The sequence below is a fragment of the Vanessa atalanta genome, chromosome 2 (genome assembly GCF_905147765.1).
Source record: "Vanessa atalanta chromosome 2, ilVanAtal1.2, whole genome shotgun sequence".
NCBI lineage: Eukaryota > Metazoa > Arthropoda > Insecta > Lepidoptera > Nymphalidae > Vanessa > Vanessa atalanta.
In genome coordinates, this window is record NC_061872.1 from 6,182,865 (window position 1) to 6,202,430 (window position 19,566).

At 34.6% G+C, this 19,566-nt stretch overlaps 3 protein-coding genes across 7 annotated transcripts; 1 reads left to right on the forward strand and 2 right to left on the reverse strand.

The window, feature by feature from the left end:
• Positions 1–902: 902 nt before the first annotated feature.
• Positions 903–14,269, reverse strand: LOC125068715 (UDP-glucose:glycoprotein glucosyltransferase). Of its 2 annotated transcripts, none has more exons than XM_047678018.1 (28): positions 13,833–14,269; positions 13,449–13,702; positions 13,113–13,292; positions 12,833–13,023; positions 12,010–12,214; positions 11,621–11,834; positions 11,080–11,300; positions 10,583–10,804; positions 10,312–10,491; positions 9,919–10,115; positions 9,672–9,787; positions 9,442–9,590; positions 8,898–9,083; positions 8,497–8,675; positions 8,299–8,384; positions 7,964–8,121; positions 7,455–7,594; positions 6,659–6,868; positions 6,210–6,434; positions 5,909–6,082; positions 5,348–5,525; positions 4,015–4,197; positions 3,740–3,843; positions 3,463–3,629; positions 3,190–3,311; positions 2,634–2,774; positions 2,121–2,169; positions 903–1,613 (listed from the first exon to the last, which is right to left on the reverse strand). In XM_047678018.1, exons 1-28 carry the CDS (start codon positions 14,080–14,082, stop codon positions 1,588–1,590), a joined length of 4,707 nt encoding a protein of 1,568 aa, XP_047533974.1. In that variant the 5' UTR covers positions 14,083–14,269; the 3' UTR covers positions 903–1,587. The 2 variants fall into 2 exon arrangements, with proteins under 2 accessions (XP_047533974.1, XP_047533966.1); XM_047678010.1 differs by having other exon boundaries at positions 903–1,616.
• Positions 14,270–14,563: 294 nt separating this feature from the next.
• Positions 14,564–17,412, forward strand: LOC125073150 (transport and Golgi organization protein 11). Of its 3 annotated transcripts, none has more exons than XM_047683884.1 (5): positions 14,564–14,607; positions 14,859–14,980; positions 15,259–15,388; positions 16,087–16,354; positions 16,820–17,412. In XM_047683884.1, the coding sequence occupies exons 2-5, from the start codon at positions 14,909–14,911 to the stop codon at positions 17,025–17,027; spliced, it is 678 nt and encodes a 225-aa protein (XP_047539840.1). In that variant the 5' UTR covers positions 14,564–14,607; positions 14,859–14,908; the 3' UTR covers positions 17,028–17,412. The 3 variants fall into 3 exon arrangements, with proteins under 3 accessions (XP_047539840.1, XP_047539832.1, XP_047539822.1); XM_047683876.1 differs by having other exon boundaries at positions 14,586–14,720; XM_047683866.1 differs by lacking the exon at positions 14,564–14,607 and having other exon boundaries at positions 14,614–14,980.
• A 59-nt stretch (positions 17,413–17,471) lies between these two features.
• On the reverse strand, positions 17,472–19,239 carry LOC125073138 (4'-phosphopantetheine phosphatase). Of its 2 annotated transcripts, none has more exons than XM_047683846.1 (5): positions 18,807–19,237; positions 18,510–18,715; positions 18,298–18,428; positions 17,926–18,214; positions 17,472–17,852 (listed from the first exon to the last, which is right to left on the reverse strand). In XM_047683846.1, the coding sequence occupies exons 1-5, from the start codon at positions 19,046–19,048 to the stop codon at positions 17,644–17,646; spliced, it is 1,077 nt and encodes a 358-aa protein (XP_047539802.1). In that variant the 5' UTR covers positions 19,049–19,237; the 3' UTR covers positions 17,472–17,643. The 2 variants fall into 2 exon arrangements, with proteins under 2 accessions (XP_047539802.1, XP_047539810.1); XM_047683854.1 differs by having other exon boundaries at positions 17,714–17,852; positions 17,930–18,214; positions 18,807–19,239.
• Between the last annotated feature and the right edge of the window lie 327 nt (positions 19,240–19,566).

The window sequence follows — 19,566 nt, forward strand, 5'->3', positions numbered from 1 at the left end:
AGTACATCGGGATCTGAGGCCTAATAGGCTAACCACTAGACTAAAGAGACAATAGTACATGGAAGGTTCTCACATCAGATATTACCAAAACACATCAACATTTTGTATTGCTGTGTTCTGGTCTGAGCAAAGTGTGTGTAGAAGTGACACTGTAATTAGATGTATAAGCACGACCTAATGTGCCTCCAAAGGTTATCCGTTGGAGGCATATTGATACCTTAAAGCAAAGTTTTGAACTTAAAACTTCTTGTATCGCCAGTGTCTATGTCATCAGGTATTAATAAATCTTTCCAACAAAGTAAATATTATGAAATCTCTGTTTTACGTTTCTACGGTTACGGTATTTACGGTTCGCGATCATAATCAACTTGAGTTTGAAATTAAAATAATATTGCAGTACACAATTAATTTATTTTATGCTAATATAAACACTTTAATTACAATTGAAATAAAAATGATGTTTTTGATTGCCCTACTAATCTGGGTAATAGTAATCCACTATTATTATTAGTACCTTGTTCAATTAACTTCCTTTATATATATATATAAAAAAAAAAAATAAATAAATATATATGTATTTCAAACGCTAAATGCATCAACACTTCGTAGCCAAGTACATAAAAAAGAGCACTCTATCGCCTTTCACAGAGGCTTGGGTTTAATTATTGAATCGAATTTTGGCTGCTTTAGACATATATTTCTGAGATATAGAAAATATGCCGTTTTAGTTTCAGTAATTTTCACTTCTGGTCGGTAGAAAACATCTTGTGATTAGATAGCTAAGGAAAAAAGCTAAAATAACAAATTCAAATGGAGCAATTTTACATATATTAGCTTTAACCATCGATTAAAATAAAAAAAGGTTAAATAAAAAAATACTTAATAATTTTATACATTTTTTTATTTGCTATTGCAGTTGATGTTTACAGACAAATCTATTGCAAACGGTATAATTGTGAACAGTATAAGAATGAGATATGACTTTAATGAAAGTAACCTAAAATCTACGGAGCATGATATCCATAAGAGGTAAAATAATTAATTAATAGATTATTTCAGAACGGAGACATTTTATAACAATATTGAATTATAAAAATCAAGCGTGTGTTTTGTATATTTTCTATATAACTCATGTTTTCAGTCATAAATGACACGTCGACAAAAAGTAATAAAGCAATAATATGGCTGAAACAAATGATGAGAAATGAAATCTTTACATGAATCGAATATTCACCCAACTGTACACTTCGATAATATCATCACCTAGCTTTACCTTTACTAATCACATCATTTTCACTTACAAACAAATTGCATAAAAAAATGAATATTAAATAAAAGTAAAAATAAAACTTTTGGTCCTTAACAGTGGGTTTTTTTGGAAATGAATTGCAAACAAAAATTTTATAATAATGGAATTTGTTTTAGCTAATATTTACAAAGTACAGAGCAAATAAATTTAACTATATTATTATAGAGACACGATAAGTTTACTTTCATGAGCACTTCAGTTCGCACAAACGTTCACAATACACAACCAAAACTGGAATAACAAAACATTAAGTTACAATATTGATTAACACCATTCCATCATAACTCCGTATGTTTGTGTTCATCATCTGTAACAAATATGGAGAATTATCATTCACAATAACACAAAATCTATATATCTGTACTAATATTATAAATGCGATGGTAACTCTGTTACTTCTTCACGCTTAAAACACTGAACCGATTTAGATGAAATTTGGTCTGTTCATGGTTTGAGTCTCGTGGATATGGGCTACATTTTTAAATCACCCCTCGAGGAGGAAATAGTTATAGGGGAAAGAGTTAGGGGGGTGACGGTAAAGTTTTATAAAACTGCAGGTTCAGCTAGTTAAGTTAGATGAACGGAGTTTTTTTTATTACCTGAGGTACTTCTTCACGCTTAAAACACTGAACCGATTTAGATGAAATTTGGTCTGTTCATGGTTTGAGTCTCGTGGATATGGGCTACATTTTTAAATCACCCCTCGAGGAGGAAATAGTTATAGGGGAAAGAGTTAGGGGGGTGACGGTAAAGTTTTATAAAACTGCAGGTTCAGCTAGTTAAGTTAGATGAACGGAGTTTTTTTTATTACCTGAGGTAGTTCCTGTTTTGGTAATTTCTTCATGATGTGCGTCGATTTCCTATAAAAATAAAGATTTTATAAATATATCTGTACACAATTTCAATAGTCTATAAATAAAATGGCCAGCTTATAAGGCAGATCCTGACGTCTTTCATTGTAATCCCAAGTTGAGTCTTCATTTTGAAAAAAAAACAGTATATACTCGAAATGAGTATTGCATCTATTATTGCGTTCTATCACGCCCCCTTACTTTAAATTTTATGAGTTTTAGTAACTTAAATGCATGTTGCATTTAAGTTCCAGCTTGCTTCATCGAGGATAGTCAAATCTACTAAATGTATTATGTATGAATCTTTACAGAACATACACCAATGGATAATCCTCATTATTATTCCAACCACATAGTTACCCAGTATTTGTTTTACCATGTACATGACATCAGAGCAAGAGGCCAGGACCGCATCTGCGACTTTCCAATAGGTAGGTTAATATAAGTAATTTATAGTGCCGCAGCTCCCGAACCTGTTCCCCGTCGGCGTGCTGGTACAGGCCGCGCCGCACGCGCGCCTGCAGCGCCCGCACCTCGTCGTCGTAGTGGCGCCACTCGGGCACGATCCGCATGGCGGCCGACAGCTTCGCCTCTTTGGTCATTGGGTTGTTGCACTGGTGGCATAGTATTGTTTAGATTATACACTCGCGAAAACTCACGATCGCTACACTTTATATAAAACGATTTCCACGGTTCGTCTTTTAAGGTTTTTTTGTAAAAACAAGGCAAGAGTAGTGTTATGCTCTATCGTTGTTATTATATTTATGTTTTTGTTATATTATCAGTACTTTCCTGATAACAACTTTATTCATTTTGAATGGTAAGAACTACATTATGAAAAAGGGCAGTATGTAAACAGTTTATATCGATAACAACGTAATTTTGGAATCCCCATTTGGCTGCGTTGAATTGATAGCTTAACGCTGAGAACATAGAAATGTTTAAATCTAATGCCGTGTCATTGAAAGATTAGATTAATTATTATTGATTATATATTAAGTTACATTTAAAAAAAAAACAATATCTTACCAAATCAATTGTCTTAGCGTATTGCTTTGAATTATCATCACACCAAGTTTCGCACCAAAGCCATTCCTGTGGTAGTGATTTTATAGCCACTTGGTGAATCATGTTGTTAGGTAAGTCTTGATCTGTAACAGAGCATGTTATAACAAATATTACACACCTCTGAGAGTACGAATATTTAATTCGAATTTATTATAAGTGAAGTAAAATAATCTAAGACAATTGTAAATGTTAGAATTTTTATCAAATAATATTAATTAAAAAAAAAAATCATACCCAAGTTAGATAAACTATTGGGGTCCTGGCTGAGGGCCTGGTACTGGCCGCGAAGGCGGTCGCCGGCAGCAATCCTTCGGAAGCGCTTGAGGTCCACCACGTACAACGCGCTGATGTGGTAGCTGCGACCCTGGAGGTGATTACGCCAGTAACCTTGCTTCCAGAACCTGTGTACAATATTCAATCACAAAAATAAATCAATTAAATTCTTTTCCCAAATTTATTAGATTTATTAAGTCTTTTTTATTTTAATTGAGTAGTCTTCAATAAAACCAACCTGAATCCTTCCATTTCTTTCCTGCTATCACAGAAGGGCGTGTAACCATAAGGAGCACCAGCGAGGTCCAAATCAACTAGTTCCTTCAGGTCAGCTCGAACAATCTATGAAAATGATTATTATATATATAGCTTTTTTATATCATTTGAGAGAAAGTAAGAAATATCATTAATATTCATCCCTATACTCAAAAAAGTAAAATAAAAGTAAATATATACAATAAACACATAACACATACAAACAATATTACTCCAATAAATAAGTCATGTCGTCACCTGGTCAGCGTCGACGAATATGATCTTCTTTACGTGCAGCGGGAAGAGCACGTCTAGGAACAGAATCTTGTACCCCCAGATGGTGCGCTGCCGGTCGCGCTGTCGCTGCAGCCATCGGGGCCACTGGTACTGTACCAACTCGTACTGGAACCCGTACTCTTGCGCCATGTACGGTAGAATGTCCTGAACAGAATTATGAACTCTATGTTATAACTGATATCATACAAATAACCGGCAAAAAACTCAGTAGCTTCTCGTTTTCATTAATTAAAATACTCAATATAGTGCTCGAACGAAGCTTCGGCTTCGGCCACTTTCAGATACCGGCAGAAGCAAACAGCGACTTTATTTTAGTCTATTTATAGATTTTATTTTTAAGTATCAAAAGAGGTTTAATGATTTTTTTTTTGCTAGTAGACTACTAGTGACATTCTAATGTCACAGAACTTTACAAAAAGTATAACTTATTGCGTATTAATTTAACAAATGACTTTTAAGTAAATTTTATTTTAATTAACATTATTTATTGCAAGGTGATTTTATCAACTCAGTTCATCAACTCGTTAAGTTTATATACATACAGAAATTTAAAAAATAATTATTTATTAAGGTTGTGATAAATCGACTTGGACTTCAACTTCGGCCAGAAATCGATCTTCAATCAGTTTCTACGAATTTTTCTATATAATGAATTTTATGTATCCCGCATGAAAATCAAAAATACTTGCACGCTTATTTATCTTCTATATAATCTAATCAGAATGATATGCCCTGTCTCTTAAAATATTTTCAAAATAAACTTTTATTTATTATGAAAATGTAATGCATGTAACTAATACTTTTTTTAAGATGTCTAATAGATCAAAACTTTACATAAAATTATCATCACTTATATACACCACCATAGCCAACCTTGTTGTAGTGACTTTATTTTTCTTTTTATGATATCGGTAGGCGGACGAGCAAATGGGCTACCTGATAGTTAGTGGTCACCATCGCCCATAGACAATGGCGTTGTAAGAAATATTAACCATTCCTTACATCACCAATGCGCCACCAACCTTGGGAACCAAGATGCTACATCCCTTGTGCCTGTAGTTACACTGGCTAACTCAACCTTCAAACCGGAACACAACAATACTGAGTACTGCTGTTTGGCGGTAGAATATCTGATGAGTGGGTGGTACCTACCCAGACGGGCTTGCACAAAGCCCTACCACCAAGAAACTTTATACGCACTTGATGTTTAAATTCATTCATCATATTAGGTAATTCTTGATCTGTAATCGTCATTATAAGCAAAGTCAATAATATTAACATACAATGGCCACACCTTTAACGACGGGCTAAGATAATTCTTCAAGAACCAAAATTTGACCGGTGACTTTGTGTTTTTCAAAACGGACAACATCATGATACGCAGGAACCTCTCGTAGAGATGACCCGACGCTACCGAGAACACGTTAATCGTCTCATCTTGAGTTTCTTGGTCTTCGCCGCCGCCGAATGAACTGTTGGTAAAAAAATATATTATGAAAATTACTAGTAAAAGTATTATAGCCAGTTTTTTGTTATTTAAGTTACAGATCTACACTTCATTGTTTACGTGACTTTTTGCTATTATATAACTTTGCCAAATCAAAAGTTACCGACATGATTTACAATTGTGTCAGTCAACAAAATTAGGTTTTGACAGTTTTTTCATTTACACACATGGGTCCAAAAGCTGCGAATGTAAGCCGTATTATGTAGGCATATAATCTTAAAAGTTTAGATTAAAAATTTAAATCTTCTTATTTTATCATATTGTTAATACAAATTCCGCTACTCAATGAATTTAATTTACGTAGTAGTAGTATATTCAGTAAGTATCTACGAATGCAACTTTATTTACCTTGCAATAGAGTTCCAAATTCCACCAGTATTCTTTTCATCATTTTCTACAAGTAGGTCAAGATTTTGTTTATCCGGTTTCTTGCTGACACGCAATTTTATAACGTGACTTCGAAGGGAGCTCATCAAGACTTGGATGTCATCACTGCCGGCCGGTGTGTCTGTATTTTCATGCCTTTGGAATTGCACATAAATATTAATCAACCGTTAAATTCAGTAAAATGACATAAATAATCAATTACAATATATTTTTGTATAATTGATTAAATTAAATTAAAAACAAAATGAAGGTGATACATTACCCCACAATTTCGTAAATTTCATCCGAACGGCCCGGTCTTAGCCGCAATGTCCAGGCTCCAGGATTAGCCTTCAACTGGAAGTATCCAAGATTAGCCATCACAATTGTATCCTTAGTCTCGGGTTTGTCCCGCGTGCCCAGCACGAGCTGCAGGCCGCGGGGAGGCGTTCCTAGGTTAGTGTCCCACGCGTGACCTTCCAGTAGTAGATATTCCAGTTCGAACTCGCTAAAAATGAATAAATATTGGCATCGTCATTCACAAGAAGGTATTTTAATTTAAAGTCATTTTAGTCACCTGTAACAGAGGAGTTTCAAAATCAAAACACTACGCAGGTCTCTCTGAATCAATGAACGAATTTGTCCCAGATACAAAATATGACGACAAAAACAAATAAAATTTACAATCATATCGGCATCTTCATGTGATTAACAATCAAAGCAGCCAGTAACCTGTGCACCACCGAGTCGACGTCGGCCAGGCGGATGTTGTCGAGGTCGTAGACGGACTTGACGCACTCGACGAGCCAGTTGGGCGGCGTGCGCAGCTCCAGCGACAGCAGCGGCGCGTGCGGCAGGCGGGAGAAGCGCGCCGCCGCGCCCGCGCCCAGCGCGCCCGAGTTGCTGAACTGCAGCTCCGGCTCCAGCACGTAGCGGTAGAAGCTGTCGACATGCAGCAGAGAATTTCAGCCAATGGTAACGATTAACGACTACTATTTAAATATACTATTCCTGTGCGTGTGTGAAATTCGTGCTAGGCGTCGAGGCAACAATAGTCGAGTCGAGATCGAAACTGTGACTTTTACATCGCTAGACGACCCACGAACGGTTATGCAGTTTCCGTTCGATCATTTTGGTCAAATATTCATTATATGTTTTAAATCTAAAACATTTGTTTAAGTTTTAAATCTAAAACATTTGTTTAAGTTTGAAAAATATAAACTTAGCTTAATTATTTGTTTTTATTATACATGTAGCGGCTAGTTGAACTTTATTACCGGTATAAAGATGACAAAACCTCTTAACAGTTGTTATTGGTGAAATAAAAAACAAACAGAAAAATGCATAACGTAACAATTAAAAAAATATGTGTTTTTAAATACAATAATAATATATATTATAAGTCCTTTAAAAATCCGTAAAAATCCATTTTCAATAGTCAATGAAAATTTGAAGTTTTTTAAAAATAAATACTGTTATCAAAAATAAATGAGAACGCTTACTCTAAAAAGTTTTTTGCACAACAAACCTCTTAAGTGGCATATCGGAGTTTTTGTCCTGTGGGTTGAGGAACAATCGCAGTCTACAATTGACGACGCGTCGCAACACCAGCAGCAGCGGCGCCAAGCGCTGAGCCGCAGTCGACGCTGGGTCCACCACCGCCACGATCTGTGTTACATTGCGAATGACAATTAAATATTGGACAACATCACATACATTACTCTGATCCCAATGTAAGAAGCTAAAGCACTTGTGTTATGGAAAATCAGAAGTAACGACGGTATCACAAACACCCAGACCCAAGACAACATAGAAAACTAATGAACTTTTTCTACATCGACTCGGCCGGGAATCGAACCCGGGACCTCGGAGTGGCGTACCCATGAAAACCGGTGTACACACTACTCGAAATTGATAAATCAGAAAGTATTTTTGGCTTCAATACAGCAAATTCAGATCGCTACAAATAACTTCGATCAGTTTTTGGAATTTGGAATAAAATCTTGGGGAATTCTGTATTTGATTAGTGTAACCCACCTCGACGGCCGCCTCGTCGTCGTAGATCGGCGCCAGGTCCACGACGGAGTGTTCGGTGCGAAGGCCTGCCGGCAGCGCCGTGCGCGCGCGCGGGCTTCGCGCCGACAGCACCGCCACCACCTGCAGGTACTTCTCCGTCGACAGCTCCACCGCGTCATCTGTGCGGGCCGGCCGGGTTAATGGCATCCATGCTCTACCCGACGGGTGCATGTGTACGTTATGTATCCGCTTGGATTATGGAATACACTTTGATACGTTGGGATTTCATGCTGTACATTGTGAACGGAATTAATCACTTTACAAAATAAAAAAAATTATCATTCAATTTCACTCACCATCTTCGTCTACGTCGTTTTTGCTCACGGTATTTTTTTTATTAAGTACTTCTGATAACTTATCGCCATACACTTGGTTGCTGTACCTACAACGAAAATACTACCTTTTATAGAATCGAATAAGGAAATAGTACCCTACTACGTTTTTTAACACATATCAGAAAACTTTTTATTAAACTTACGGAACCCGGGGCTTACCTCTCGAGTAGCACGAAGTCGTCGAGAGAGAAGCGCTCCCCGCGGGCGAGCGGGCCCACGAGGCGCGCGTTGTGCACGAGCGCGCGCGCGCCCGCCCGCAGCCGCGCGCCGCGCGCGCTCAGCACGCGCGAGCCCTTCAGCACCCACTCGTACTTGTGCAGCAGCGGCACCAGCTCGGGCTGCGGACGCCTACTAGTTAGTATCAGTGACCAGTCCGATGACGACTTAGCACTAGAGAATATATACCCCTTGATTCTCTTTAAAATAACCTTTACCGTAACAGACATCATCTTTATAGTCGGTTAGTTATGATTTTGTCAATTTATTGAAGTCGAGGCGAGCGTTACCCTAGAAAATGAACATTAAAACTCTTCTCTAATAAGAATATTTTAATTCCATACCAATATTTCACAGTCTTGTCTCTCCTGGCAACCCTCGTCTTCCAGCAGGCGCACAACATACTTGGTGGCCGCTGCGGAGTCCAATGCGGTCACCGCTGCCAGCACCACCTTGTTCAGCGACTGGTCCTCACTCGACGTGCCGTCTACATTCGGTATGAACGCCACACGCGCTCCTCCTGTCTCCCTCTATCATACAAATTGTTTGGGTTTAATGATATATTATAGAAATAATTATTTTTTATAACAAACAATACAACAATTGTTTCATTCTTGTTAACAGGACACAGTTCAAAGAGATTAGGTACATAACATATCTATTTACAGCACAAATAAGGGTTTTACTTTATTGATAAACGAAATCTTTTGATTTACTTATGAAGTACAAGTGAGTACAATTACAGTTTCAGTTTAAGTTCAATAGGTAGGAAAAATATGTGCGCGGTATTTAAGTACAAAACTCTTTCTTCAGATACACTTTGATGGACAACTTGTGGCAATTAGCCTATTATAAAAATAAGATAAAATTCAAAAGATATTTAAGTACCATAAAAGTTAGTGCATTTCTCAGTAATTCTCTAGTATCCTTCTCATTGAGGTCACCGATAACCCAGATGGTCTGAGTTATCTTTTCCTGTTTTCCCGGTTTTGAAAAGTACTTTAGTATCGGGAGAGCTGTTGCCAGAGCGTCACGACCTAAAAAATATGTACGTTTCATAAAATAGCAGAAACAATAAACAGATTCGGACTAATATATGAAGATGATAAAAAACCTACCCGTCAAATGTAGTAGACGATGGATTTTATCTTCTGTAAATAATTCAGTCGAAGATGGAACTCCTGATAAATCCAAATATTGAGATGGGTCAGACGACAAAACTCGGCGATTCAATCTAAAAATACATAAATTTTTTGTAACGAATATTCGAAGTTTAACCTGTTTTCAATTTTTCAAAGCATTAAATAGTCAGTCATACATAGATTATAATCTGTAATTTATATTTCAAAAATAACATCATAATACCTCGGCATAATATGGGGTTGTTTCATAAGATAATCGACTGCGTCGTCTGTATCGGCGAGTTCACCGCGAAAAACAGATCGCTGCAGGCGTCCAGTGTGGCGGGATAGCGCCGTCACCAGCGCCTCCTCCAGCAGCTCCACAGACGACGTCACCGGCGTCGCACTGTCATCCCACAGTGGTACGCCGTTTATCAATACCTGCAGATAAATAAAAATGAAGAAGACGGATCCGAGTGAATGGCGCGTCTTAGGAGATGCCTATGTCCTCGGATTGCTCTCGTACATAGGCCTCTCCACTGGTAAGGTACGATAGACTGATTAGCGGTAGTATTGGTTTAAAAATAAAAAAAAAATATTTAAAAAAGTGAACACCATTGTTTATGAGTTTTCTTACCTGAGGATATTTATCGGTTCCTAATTTCGAAACGAATTCTTCGGCCAATTGATTACCAAAGTTGTATTCAGAATCTTCAGATATAATGTCGTCAAGGTTGGCACTAAAACTGGCATATTTCTTCAAATGTTCTTTGATGTGGTCAATATCGACACCGTCTTCCGGGGCCGTCTGTAAAAGCTGCAAAAAAAAACAAAAAGAGAAATCGTCAGACACGATAAAATCTAATCGGAACTAGCCGAATTTGGGTCGTCTCATGATTGTCAGTCACCTGCGTCAGGAAGTAAAAGGCTTCCTTGTTGGAGTTCTTCTCCTGCGCGACGTAGTTGAAGGCGGCACGCACGGCGAGCGCCAGCGCGGCGCGGCGGGCGGGGGCGTGCGCGGGCGGCGCCAGCACCAGCCCCACGCGCACCGGCGTCGCGTGCTTCAGCAGCGTCTCGCCCAGCTTCAGCGGCGGCGCCGACGACGGGCATGTCGGGTCCACTACTATTACCTGGTGATGATAAATATATATTATACATCTATGCTATTTCCGATAATAAGTCTTCCATTTTTCATCCAGTTCGTTCGTCGAAATCATTTTTTGGTTTTGCCATCCATATTCACTTTCCACTTCTTGTTAGTTATTCGCGAAGACCAGCAATGTGACATCAGCAGCAGCAGCGGTGTACCATAGGTAGAAGGGAAAAGTACCATTTTGATGCTAAAGCATCTTTTCTTCCTTTCCCCTGATGATATATTTCTTTTATAATGAATAATTAAACTTACATAGTTATAAATATTCCTTCTTAAGTTTCTCAACATTCCAGGGTATGTGGGCCGCAACAACTCCATGAAAGATGAAGGCCACCGTCGGTACCGTTCGTCTGATTCCAAGTCGTTAAGCCACGTGATGGCCGTGTCGCGGATGTCTAGGCCATACTCCTCCCACGTGTAAGTCTCACCCACATCAAGCGCCATCAGCTTGTTGATGAAATTCTTTGATAATCCTGTCCAAAAATTAGAGAAAAAGAGAAATCAAAATCTATATATATATATAAGCGAAATACCACTCACTAATTAATTACGAACTCTCAGAAACTATAACACCTACAACCTAGAAATTTGGCAGGTGGGTTCCTGGGGTGTAGACATTCACTAAGGATGGATTTTAGGAAACTTCACCCGTTTATTCTAGGTAAACCAGATTGTTATATACAACAAGATTTTCAAAAATTTACACTAGGAAATTCTTCAATCTGGTAAAAATAATAATTTCGCTTTAAATTAAATTACTAAAATTAGTATTTAGAATATAATATTAGATTACCTAGAGCATGCAAGGTGTTCATAGGGCCAATGTCGTCTCTAAGAGCATTCAGCAGCGCTAGTACGTCAACCTCCTCTGCGTCGTACTGCGCGCCTGACACCAGTAATAGAGGCTCCGCGGCTCGCAGACCCAGCGATGACGCCCAAATGTCTTGATTGTATAGCACCTCGTCGCGGAATGACCGTGGTACGTTTACGTGAATGAGAGACTTTGTCTAAATAAACAAATGTTTGCTAGGGTTATTACATTGATCATAAATAAATTCTATGTTTTATAGATCTACCAAGTCTGATATTTTCTTTTTTTTTAAAACATTTCTGTAAAATTCAATTATATAATAAGTAGGTATAAAACATATTGACTAAATTCTTATATATCCAAATACTAACTTGCATTGGAAAGTTTTGTGCAATTGATGTTAAAACTTTCAGAGCTTCATCACCACCAGCATCATGGGCATCTATAACAGCAGCAGCTGCTTGCATACTGAGTGCCTGCATCTGCCAAACCTTAAGTGGAGCCAGTTCTTCACTTGTTTCAGACAAGTGACGTCGAAAACGTTCCAATGGCGTACGTAAGGCAGGAAATAGGTTTCTATTGCAACAAAAATATTGTACATTAGAATTACAGGCAACAAGTTTGTAGCAAAGATATACATTTTTGATTGAAATGTTAAAAAGAAATAGAAGAATAAATTTTAAATGTTAAGATCATTATTTCTAAAAATGTTAGACAACTAAGTAATATCCTAGATTATAAGGTTTATTTTGGCCTGTAGATGGAATTTATATAGGTGTATTTAAGATGAGTTTAAGGGTGTTACAATCAAATAGGATAGAGCTCTTGAACATAGTCAAATTTTATTAATAGAACTTTGCAGTATAACACAAAATCACAAAATATTTGGCACTAACTAATGTCCTATTAATTATTTCGATTTTATTTATGCAGTCATTTCACAAATATAAAGCAATTGCAAAAGGTATTTTTTGTTTACAGCACATTAAAATTTTATACTTCTATTAATCTAACACTATACTTACTTATTAAATCAATTATTCATCTATTCAAGTAACAAAGACACTCATTAGGTTATGGGCACTGGTATAAATAATAGTAAGAAAAATATCTCTATTGCTACTTATATTTAAATAAAATGTGGGTAAATATAAATGAAACATATGCACTTCAGCATTCTTTAACAATACTTACTTGAGCCTTCCAAAATTAAATCCATCAATTTGGTTTTGTGGGTCATTTTCATCTTCTTCTGCTGAAGGTACTGAAGATTCACCACTCTCTGACTCCTTCGGTGTAGTGTCATCTTGACTTTTGTACTCAGTACTTTTTAATTGTAATTCAACTCCATAACCTGACAGACGTACTTTAGGTTTTCCCCTAGGCTAGAATAAAAAAATTCACAAAAATATTTTTATCATTTTTAATAAACTGAGGAACTTCTATTTCTGAATATTAATGTTATAAAACAAACCTTAACATTCCATCTAACTATGTAGTTGATTAAGCCTAAATCTGCATATCCTGAGAGGATTTTGTGTTTAGCAGCAAAATCTGCCATTCCCAGTTCTCCATATAGAATTGCTGTAAGACTCTTGTTATCACTGCTTGGATATGAATGATCTAACAGATATGTTTCTAGTTTATGATCCTCCTAGAATTATGATAAAATAATTAATGTAAAAAATATTCACATACCAATATCATATTTTGTAGAAAATTAAAAACAAATAAAATATTTGCCAGATATTTTAGATTGGAATTATTATTGTTGCCTGGGCAAATTAATATTTATGGTTTATTTACTTACAGGGTCATACTTAGCAGATGACTTAAGTACATCCCTTAATGCATCATTATCACAAATTTTTCTAGATGCAATTGATACAAATGTGTCACACGAAACATCCTTAGCTCCATTGTGTGTAGCAATTTGATCAAACATACGAACAGTTGGTGACGTTAAATGCATTGAGAGAGCAAGTTTAGCCATACGAAGTTGGGCTGGAGCTAGTAGTGAGCTGGCTACCCCAATACAAGCATCATAGACTTGTTTATCTGTTTCTGCAACCAAACCAAATCATGTATGTGGTATAACTTTCTGCCTGCTTTTTGATTCATTTTTATCATAACTTTACATTATTAAACACTACTGTGTTTAATTAATTATGTTAAAATAAGAAAAAAAAATTACCTAGAGTATTCAAGTTTGTTTTTAAAGAATTTATTCCATCGAAATACGACCAAAATAAGTCTGTGCTCTCGCCTGAAAGGTATTCTGCTAATTCCAAAACAATTGGAGTTACTTCCCATTTAGCGCTTACGAACGTGGTTACTCCTTTAGATTTCCTCTCTTCGCGCTTCAAGGAGTCAGAGTTAGTAGCAAAAGTGAATAAAACGTGGGCTAATATAATTAAAAAGACTATTCCACCGGTAGCTTTCATTCTGTTATTAAAATAATCACACACGCATTAATAAACTAAAAAAGAAAAATTTAATTAAGAAAAGAAGACTATTTTAATATAATTTTAACATTTTTGGTGTAGTTTATGACGATGTTTAGATTTTTTATTTAATACGAAAAATCCTATCAAGTATCTACTTTTTGATACAATTTAACACCAATCACCAATGACAGATGAACACGGCATTTAATATTTATTAGAAGAGCGTTCAAATTTTGTGAATCTGATTCGTATATATTTTATTAATACCATTAGTCTCTCTTATATGTATTTAATTTAATGAGACATTAAAAATTGAGACAATGACGTGCTTTTCTTCCTTAGTCACATTATTTAATTATTGTTATAATAATTTCTTATATATTTATATATATTATTCTATTGAAACCGACCAATGACAATATGCAATGATTGCCCAAAAAGAGATCTCTAATCTTTGGAAGTTGTCAGTTTATCAGATATGACAACTGTCATTACCAGTTACGTCAGGTATAAATGTAAAAGGTATTGTCTAATGTCTGTCAGATTCTTGGTGAAGATCTATATTAATATTTATTATTTAATAATCCCGACTATATTAAATTCTATCCTCAATATCTATTATTTTGTATATACTGGTATGTGAAAAAATTTGACAAGTAAAATAATTCATACTTAATTTTTTCAAGTGCATATCAGTCGTACACTGAAACATTTTTTTCGAAATCGTCAATTAATCTTGTTACGATTAATGAAACTACTTTTCTCATCTTAAGGTTCGTTTATTGACTGTCAACTTTGATATTGCTATAGTTTTGTGGGTACAATGCAATATCCCTCTGACGAATCTTATACTCGGCTCATAAGCCATAACATGACAGTTCCACAAAGGATAAAGGTAAATACAATATATTTTTAATGTGAGCTAAAAAGCATGACTCATGTCAAGCTGGTATAAAAAAATTGAATACGAAGACAAAATAAGACAATTAAAATTAATGAGTACAAAGTACAAGCAAATTTTGAACACCTATTTTTTTTTAGTTAAAAATGAAGTTTTTTAATCGTAGATAAGTAACTGTTTAGATATATATTTTTAGTTAAATTTATAAATATATTCTTCAAGTTTAACCAGTTTAAGTTTTTCTAAACTGCTTTCCACTTACTATATTTAAGGCAACGGGTGATATTGGCGATGAAGATAGTACTCCAAATGGAATGGTCACTGGATGGGATTATGCCAATGAGAAATTTGATATGAAAGTACCTGAGAGAATACTTGTTGTTGGCCAAGATCAACATATAGGTAACATAACATAAGTTATTGAAGATGTTTTGGTTTAGTTTGTGTTTATTTTAAGCAATTTATTTATGTAATATGTAAATAATTTTTAATGATCATATTATAATATAGAACTTATTGTTATGTCCAAAAATGCAACAATTCTCAACAAGACAAATTTAGCCTCATCATTAGTTTGGATCAGTCCCATGTAACCACATATTGGAATGGAACTGCTATCTTGAGATTTGCCAAAACCATACAGCTTTGATTAAATTCTAAATTTGATCTTACACCAATTACAATTATAAATTCTTACAAAAATATTTTAAAAGAAGATCCATAAATCTTAATTCCATTTAGACAACTCAAAGATAGTAATATTTATAATGATAACATTATACTTTGTATTCAATGTATAATTACATAAAAATATTTTTGAGAATATTTTTATATTTTTTTTAACAACTTATAACTTTTAAAACAACAGTTGGGTATTATCTCTTCCCTTTTGTTTTCCATTTTATTATTTCCTTCTATGCGTTAGTCCAATAAGGAAAAACTTAATCATGAAATAGTTCAAATACTTAAACATTATTAAATTATTAATACTGTATATTTCAATACTTACTTCTTTAAATTTAATTTATAAAATATTACTTGTTTTCTTTTTCAATAAATGAAACCAAACTTTTGTGATTACCTTTTTTTATTTTATACAGGAACAAAAGCTACACCTAGAGAGATTCAATTGGACAATGCAGTTTTGCCTAATGATCCTGGCATGGTCCGTGTGAGCACACCGCCTCGTGTTATTACTCTTGATCAACACTACTTTCCGTCAGCTGATGATTATCCCAATGATATGCCAAACTCACCACCAAAAAATGTTCGAACTATTCATGCTGTAGGTGGCAGAGTACAAGCATTAACACCACTCCCTGACCATTTCAATGAATCAACAATGACTGAATCGCGTCTCGTGCTAAGGTATATGAATAATGAAAACAATTATATCTCCTTAAAGTAATAAGATATTTAGGAAGTGGACTGACAAATGGGCCACTGTTAGAAGTATTTGCAAATATACCAGTAAATGCCCAATAAATGGTCATTATTTTCAGAAGTAAAAAAAAATAAAAATATATATCTAAAAACTTGATATCATTTTCACAATTGATAATTGCCATTTTGTTTTAATATTAGCATTTTAAGTTTGTTAAAACTATTTATATATAAACTATTGATTAATTTGTTCAAGAACATCTCAATATTTTTGAAATTTGGAGTGTTATTTCAAAATGTGGGATATATTAATGGCCATAGCAAAATTATAAATGATTTCTTATTTGTTAATAGCTATTTTTATGATTTAACATAACATACCTAGAGATTACTTTTATCAATATAATAACAATTATATAATTTATAATCATAATGTATTCAATGTTTTAGAGATCCAACACCACCAATGGGCAATGGTGAAGGGCTTTCTACTTCAGAGGAGCTAGTACATTTAAGAAGGCAAATCGTCAAATTAAATCGACGTGTAATGTCTATTGAAGCTGAACAATTGCAGCGACAACAGAAAGAAAAAATTGCTTATGCAATAAGTATTGCTTACTTATTGTTCAAAGTAATTGCTTGGTTAAATAGGTCTTAATAGAGAAAAAAAAAGTTTGTCACATTAGGATGAAGTTTTGATTTATGGTTGACTTCATGAAATTTATCCATTTGTGACCACAGTAAGTGGTGCATTATAGTGTTGCCTTTACTTATTATAGTGTGTACAAGTTGGAAGTGTTAATTATTATTAAATTTTCAATCATTTTAGATTATAGGAACATTCTTTTATAACTTATGATTTTATGACCATCTGTTTACCTAATTTCTTGTACAGTGTAACAGTCATGTTGTTTATATACTATGATTCCCTTAGCATATACTTTAATGAATTGTTAAAAATACTTTTTTCTCTTCTTTAAAGTTGAGATCTTAGATTCAATAGGTGTTTTTTTTTTATTTAAATAAAAATGATACTTACTGCATTTTATTTTTCACTGAAATTGTAACATAGTTATAACAAATAACATTACAATGAAAAACATTTCAGGGTAACACTCAATATATTCCAAAAAATGCCATAGGACATTAACATGAAACATTCTAAAATGTGAATGTTTAATTTACAAAGAGTAATTAATATCTATTGAAAGTTAATAATAGAACAGTGACTGCTTTTTATGAAAGAATACTGTATTAGATTCATAATTATAAATTTAATTTGTTTCTGAAGGCTTGTCTTCGTAGATAAAAATAACTGAAAATAGTGGACCACCTAGACGCTGTGCTAGCCATGCATTTTTTACTACAGCTAACTTAAGGGAGTCCACAGCAAGACGAGCATTTAAGTTTGTATGTAGGGCTCTTCCCATACCTTCTAAAATAATTAAATCTACTCCTCGCATCTTCATTTCAGAGCAAAGTCCTAAAAAAAATATTGTTTTAATCACACTATTATTTGAAAAATACTCAAATTCAGTTTCAATCATTCATCTCACCTACACTGATAGTTCTAAGATCGAGACAAGGGCCTCTTTGTCCACTAGATCTAACTACTAAATCTCCCGTAGCCATTGCAGCAGCAAGGATAGGGCAAATTAATGATGCACGTTGAAGTACCTCCTCCAGTTCAACATTAGTAACATCATTTAAAGCTGGCCATTCATTAGCACACAAAATAACTGATGTACCCCTCAACAGTAAACCTCTTACAAATGGCAAAATACCAAGCACAATGTCCACACCACTGTTATCTACAAAAATAGCAGCACAGTGGTGAACAGTTTTCTGTAACATAAAAGACATTGAAAAAAATATGGAAACTCTTCTCATTGAAAAAGTAATGAAATTAAAGGTAAAGTCACAATTACCTCTAATTTATCTATCCATTTCTCTAAGCCATCATATAACCATGGCCTTTTTTGTATTTTCTGCAAAGCTTCATAAAGTCCACAATTTAAAATTGATGTTACAGCTTGTGCACCCCAATCAAACATATTACCTGTGAACAAATGGTACTTTCTTTAGCCATCAATATTTTATAATATATTTTTAACTATTATTACACCTTACTCATACATACCAGCAAGAACACCTCTACACAACTCAGTCCACCTTTGCCGGTCATCAGCCAAACCATCAATTTCTGCTAATCTTCCTGCAAGGCTTGATAAAGCAGCTTCATTTTCATACAGCTTTTGTTGTTTCCATAAGTCAAAAAAACCCTGAGAACGAAGGCATGTTTCGTTGACGTCAAGAAGCAATCGGATAGTCAATTGCCCATGTGCACTAAAATATAAATAAGCAATTAATATAAAGAAAATACGATTAAAAATATAGCAAAGCTTTTATATATTTTTATCCAAGCCAATTTACTTACAGTGGATTAATTCTAAGCTCTTTTAATGCCTCTACATAACAAGTCTTAAATTTTAAAGCTCTTATTTCAACTGTGGGATCTTCTGTATTTGATAGAGCAAAATTAACGTATTTTTCCACGAGCTTTTCACAGGTGTTAAGCCAATATTCCCTCGCTTCTTCGTCGGCTAATAGGTCCAAAGTATCTGGACTATATTTATCTGGCTCATATAGAATATGAGATAAGCCAAAATGTTCCATCATGAATTATTACACTAAGAACGTTACTATTTAAGAACACTACAATTATTTTATTTACTATTGTACTATCCCATTGTAATGTTTTATCAATATGCTAATATAATGATAGACGTTTTTATCTTATCTTTCAAATTATGTCTGTTTCGAGACAATGACAATTATATATTACACATAATAACAAACATAATATTAAAATCGACAAAACCAAAGAGTATACAATAAAAATAAATATAACTATCTATATCTAGAACCAACAGTAAACCTATGATCTATTACCATAAATTTTCTTTGTTAACTTTAGTTACTCAATACTCTGTGCTCTACACCTTTATAATTTTGACATATTTTGTGCTCTGTGGTAGTGTACTACTCCGTTCTATCGTCTCTACAATATATTTCGGACACATAAAAAATACCTAATAATGCTGCGATACTTTACACTCTGATTTACTGATTTAAAAATAATAGTTAAAAGAAAATAATAATTAAGAGGAATAATTAATTTCTAATAACTGCTAAAC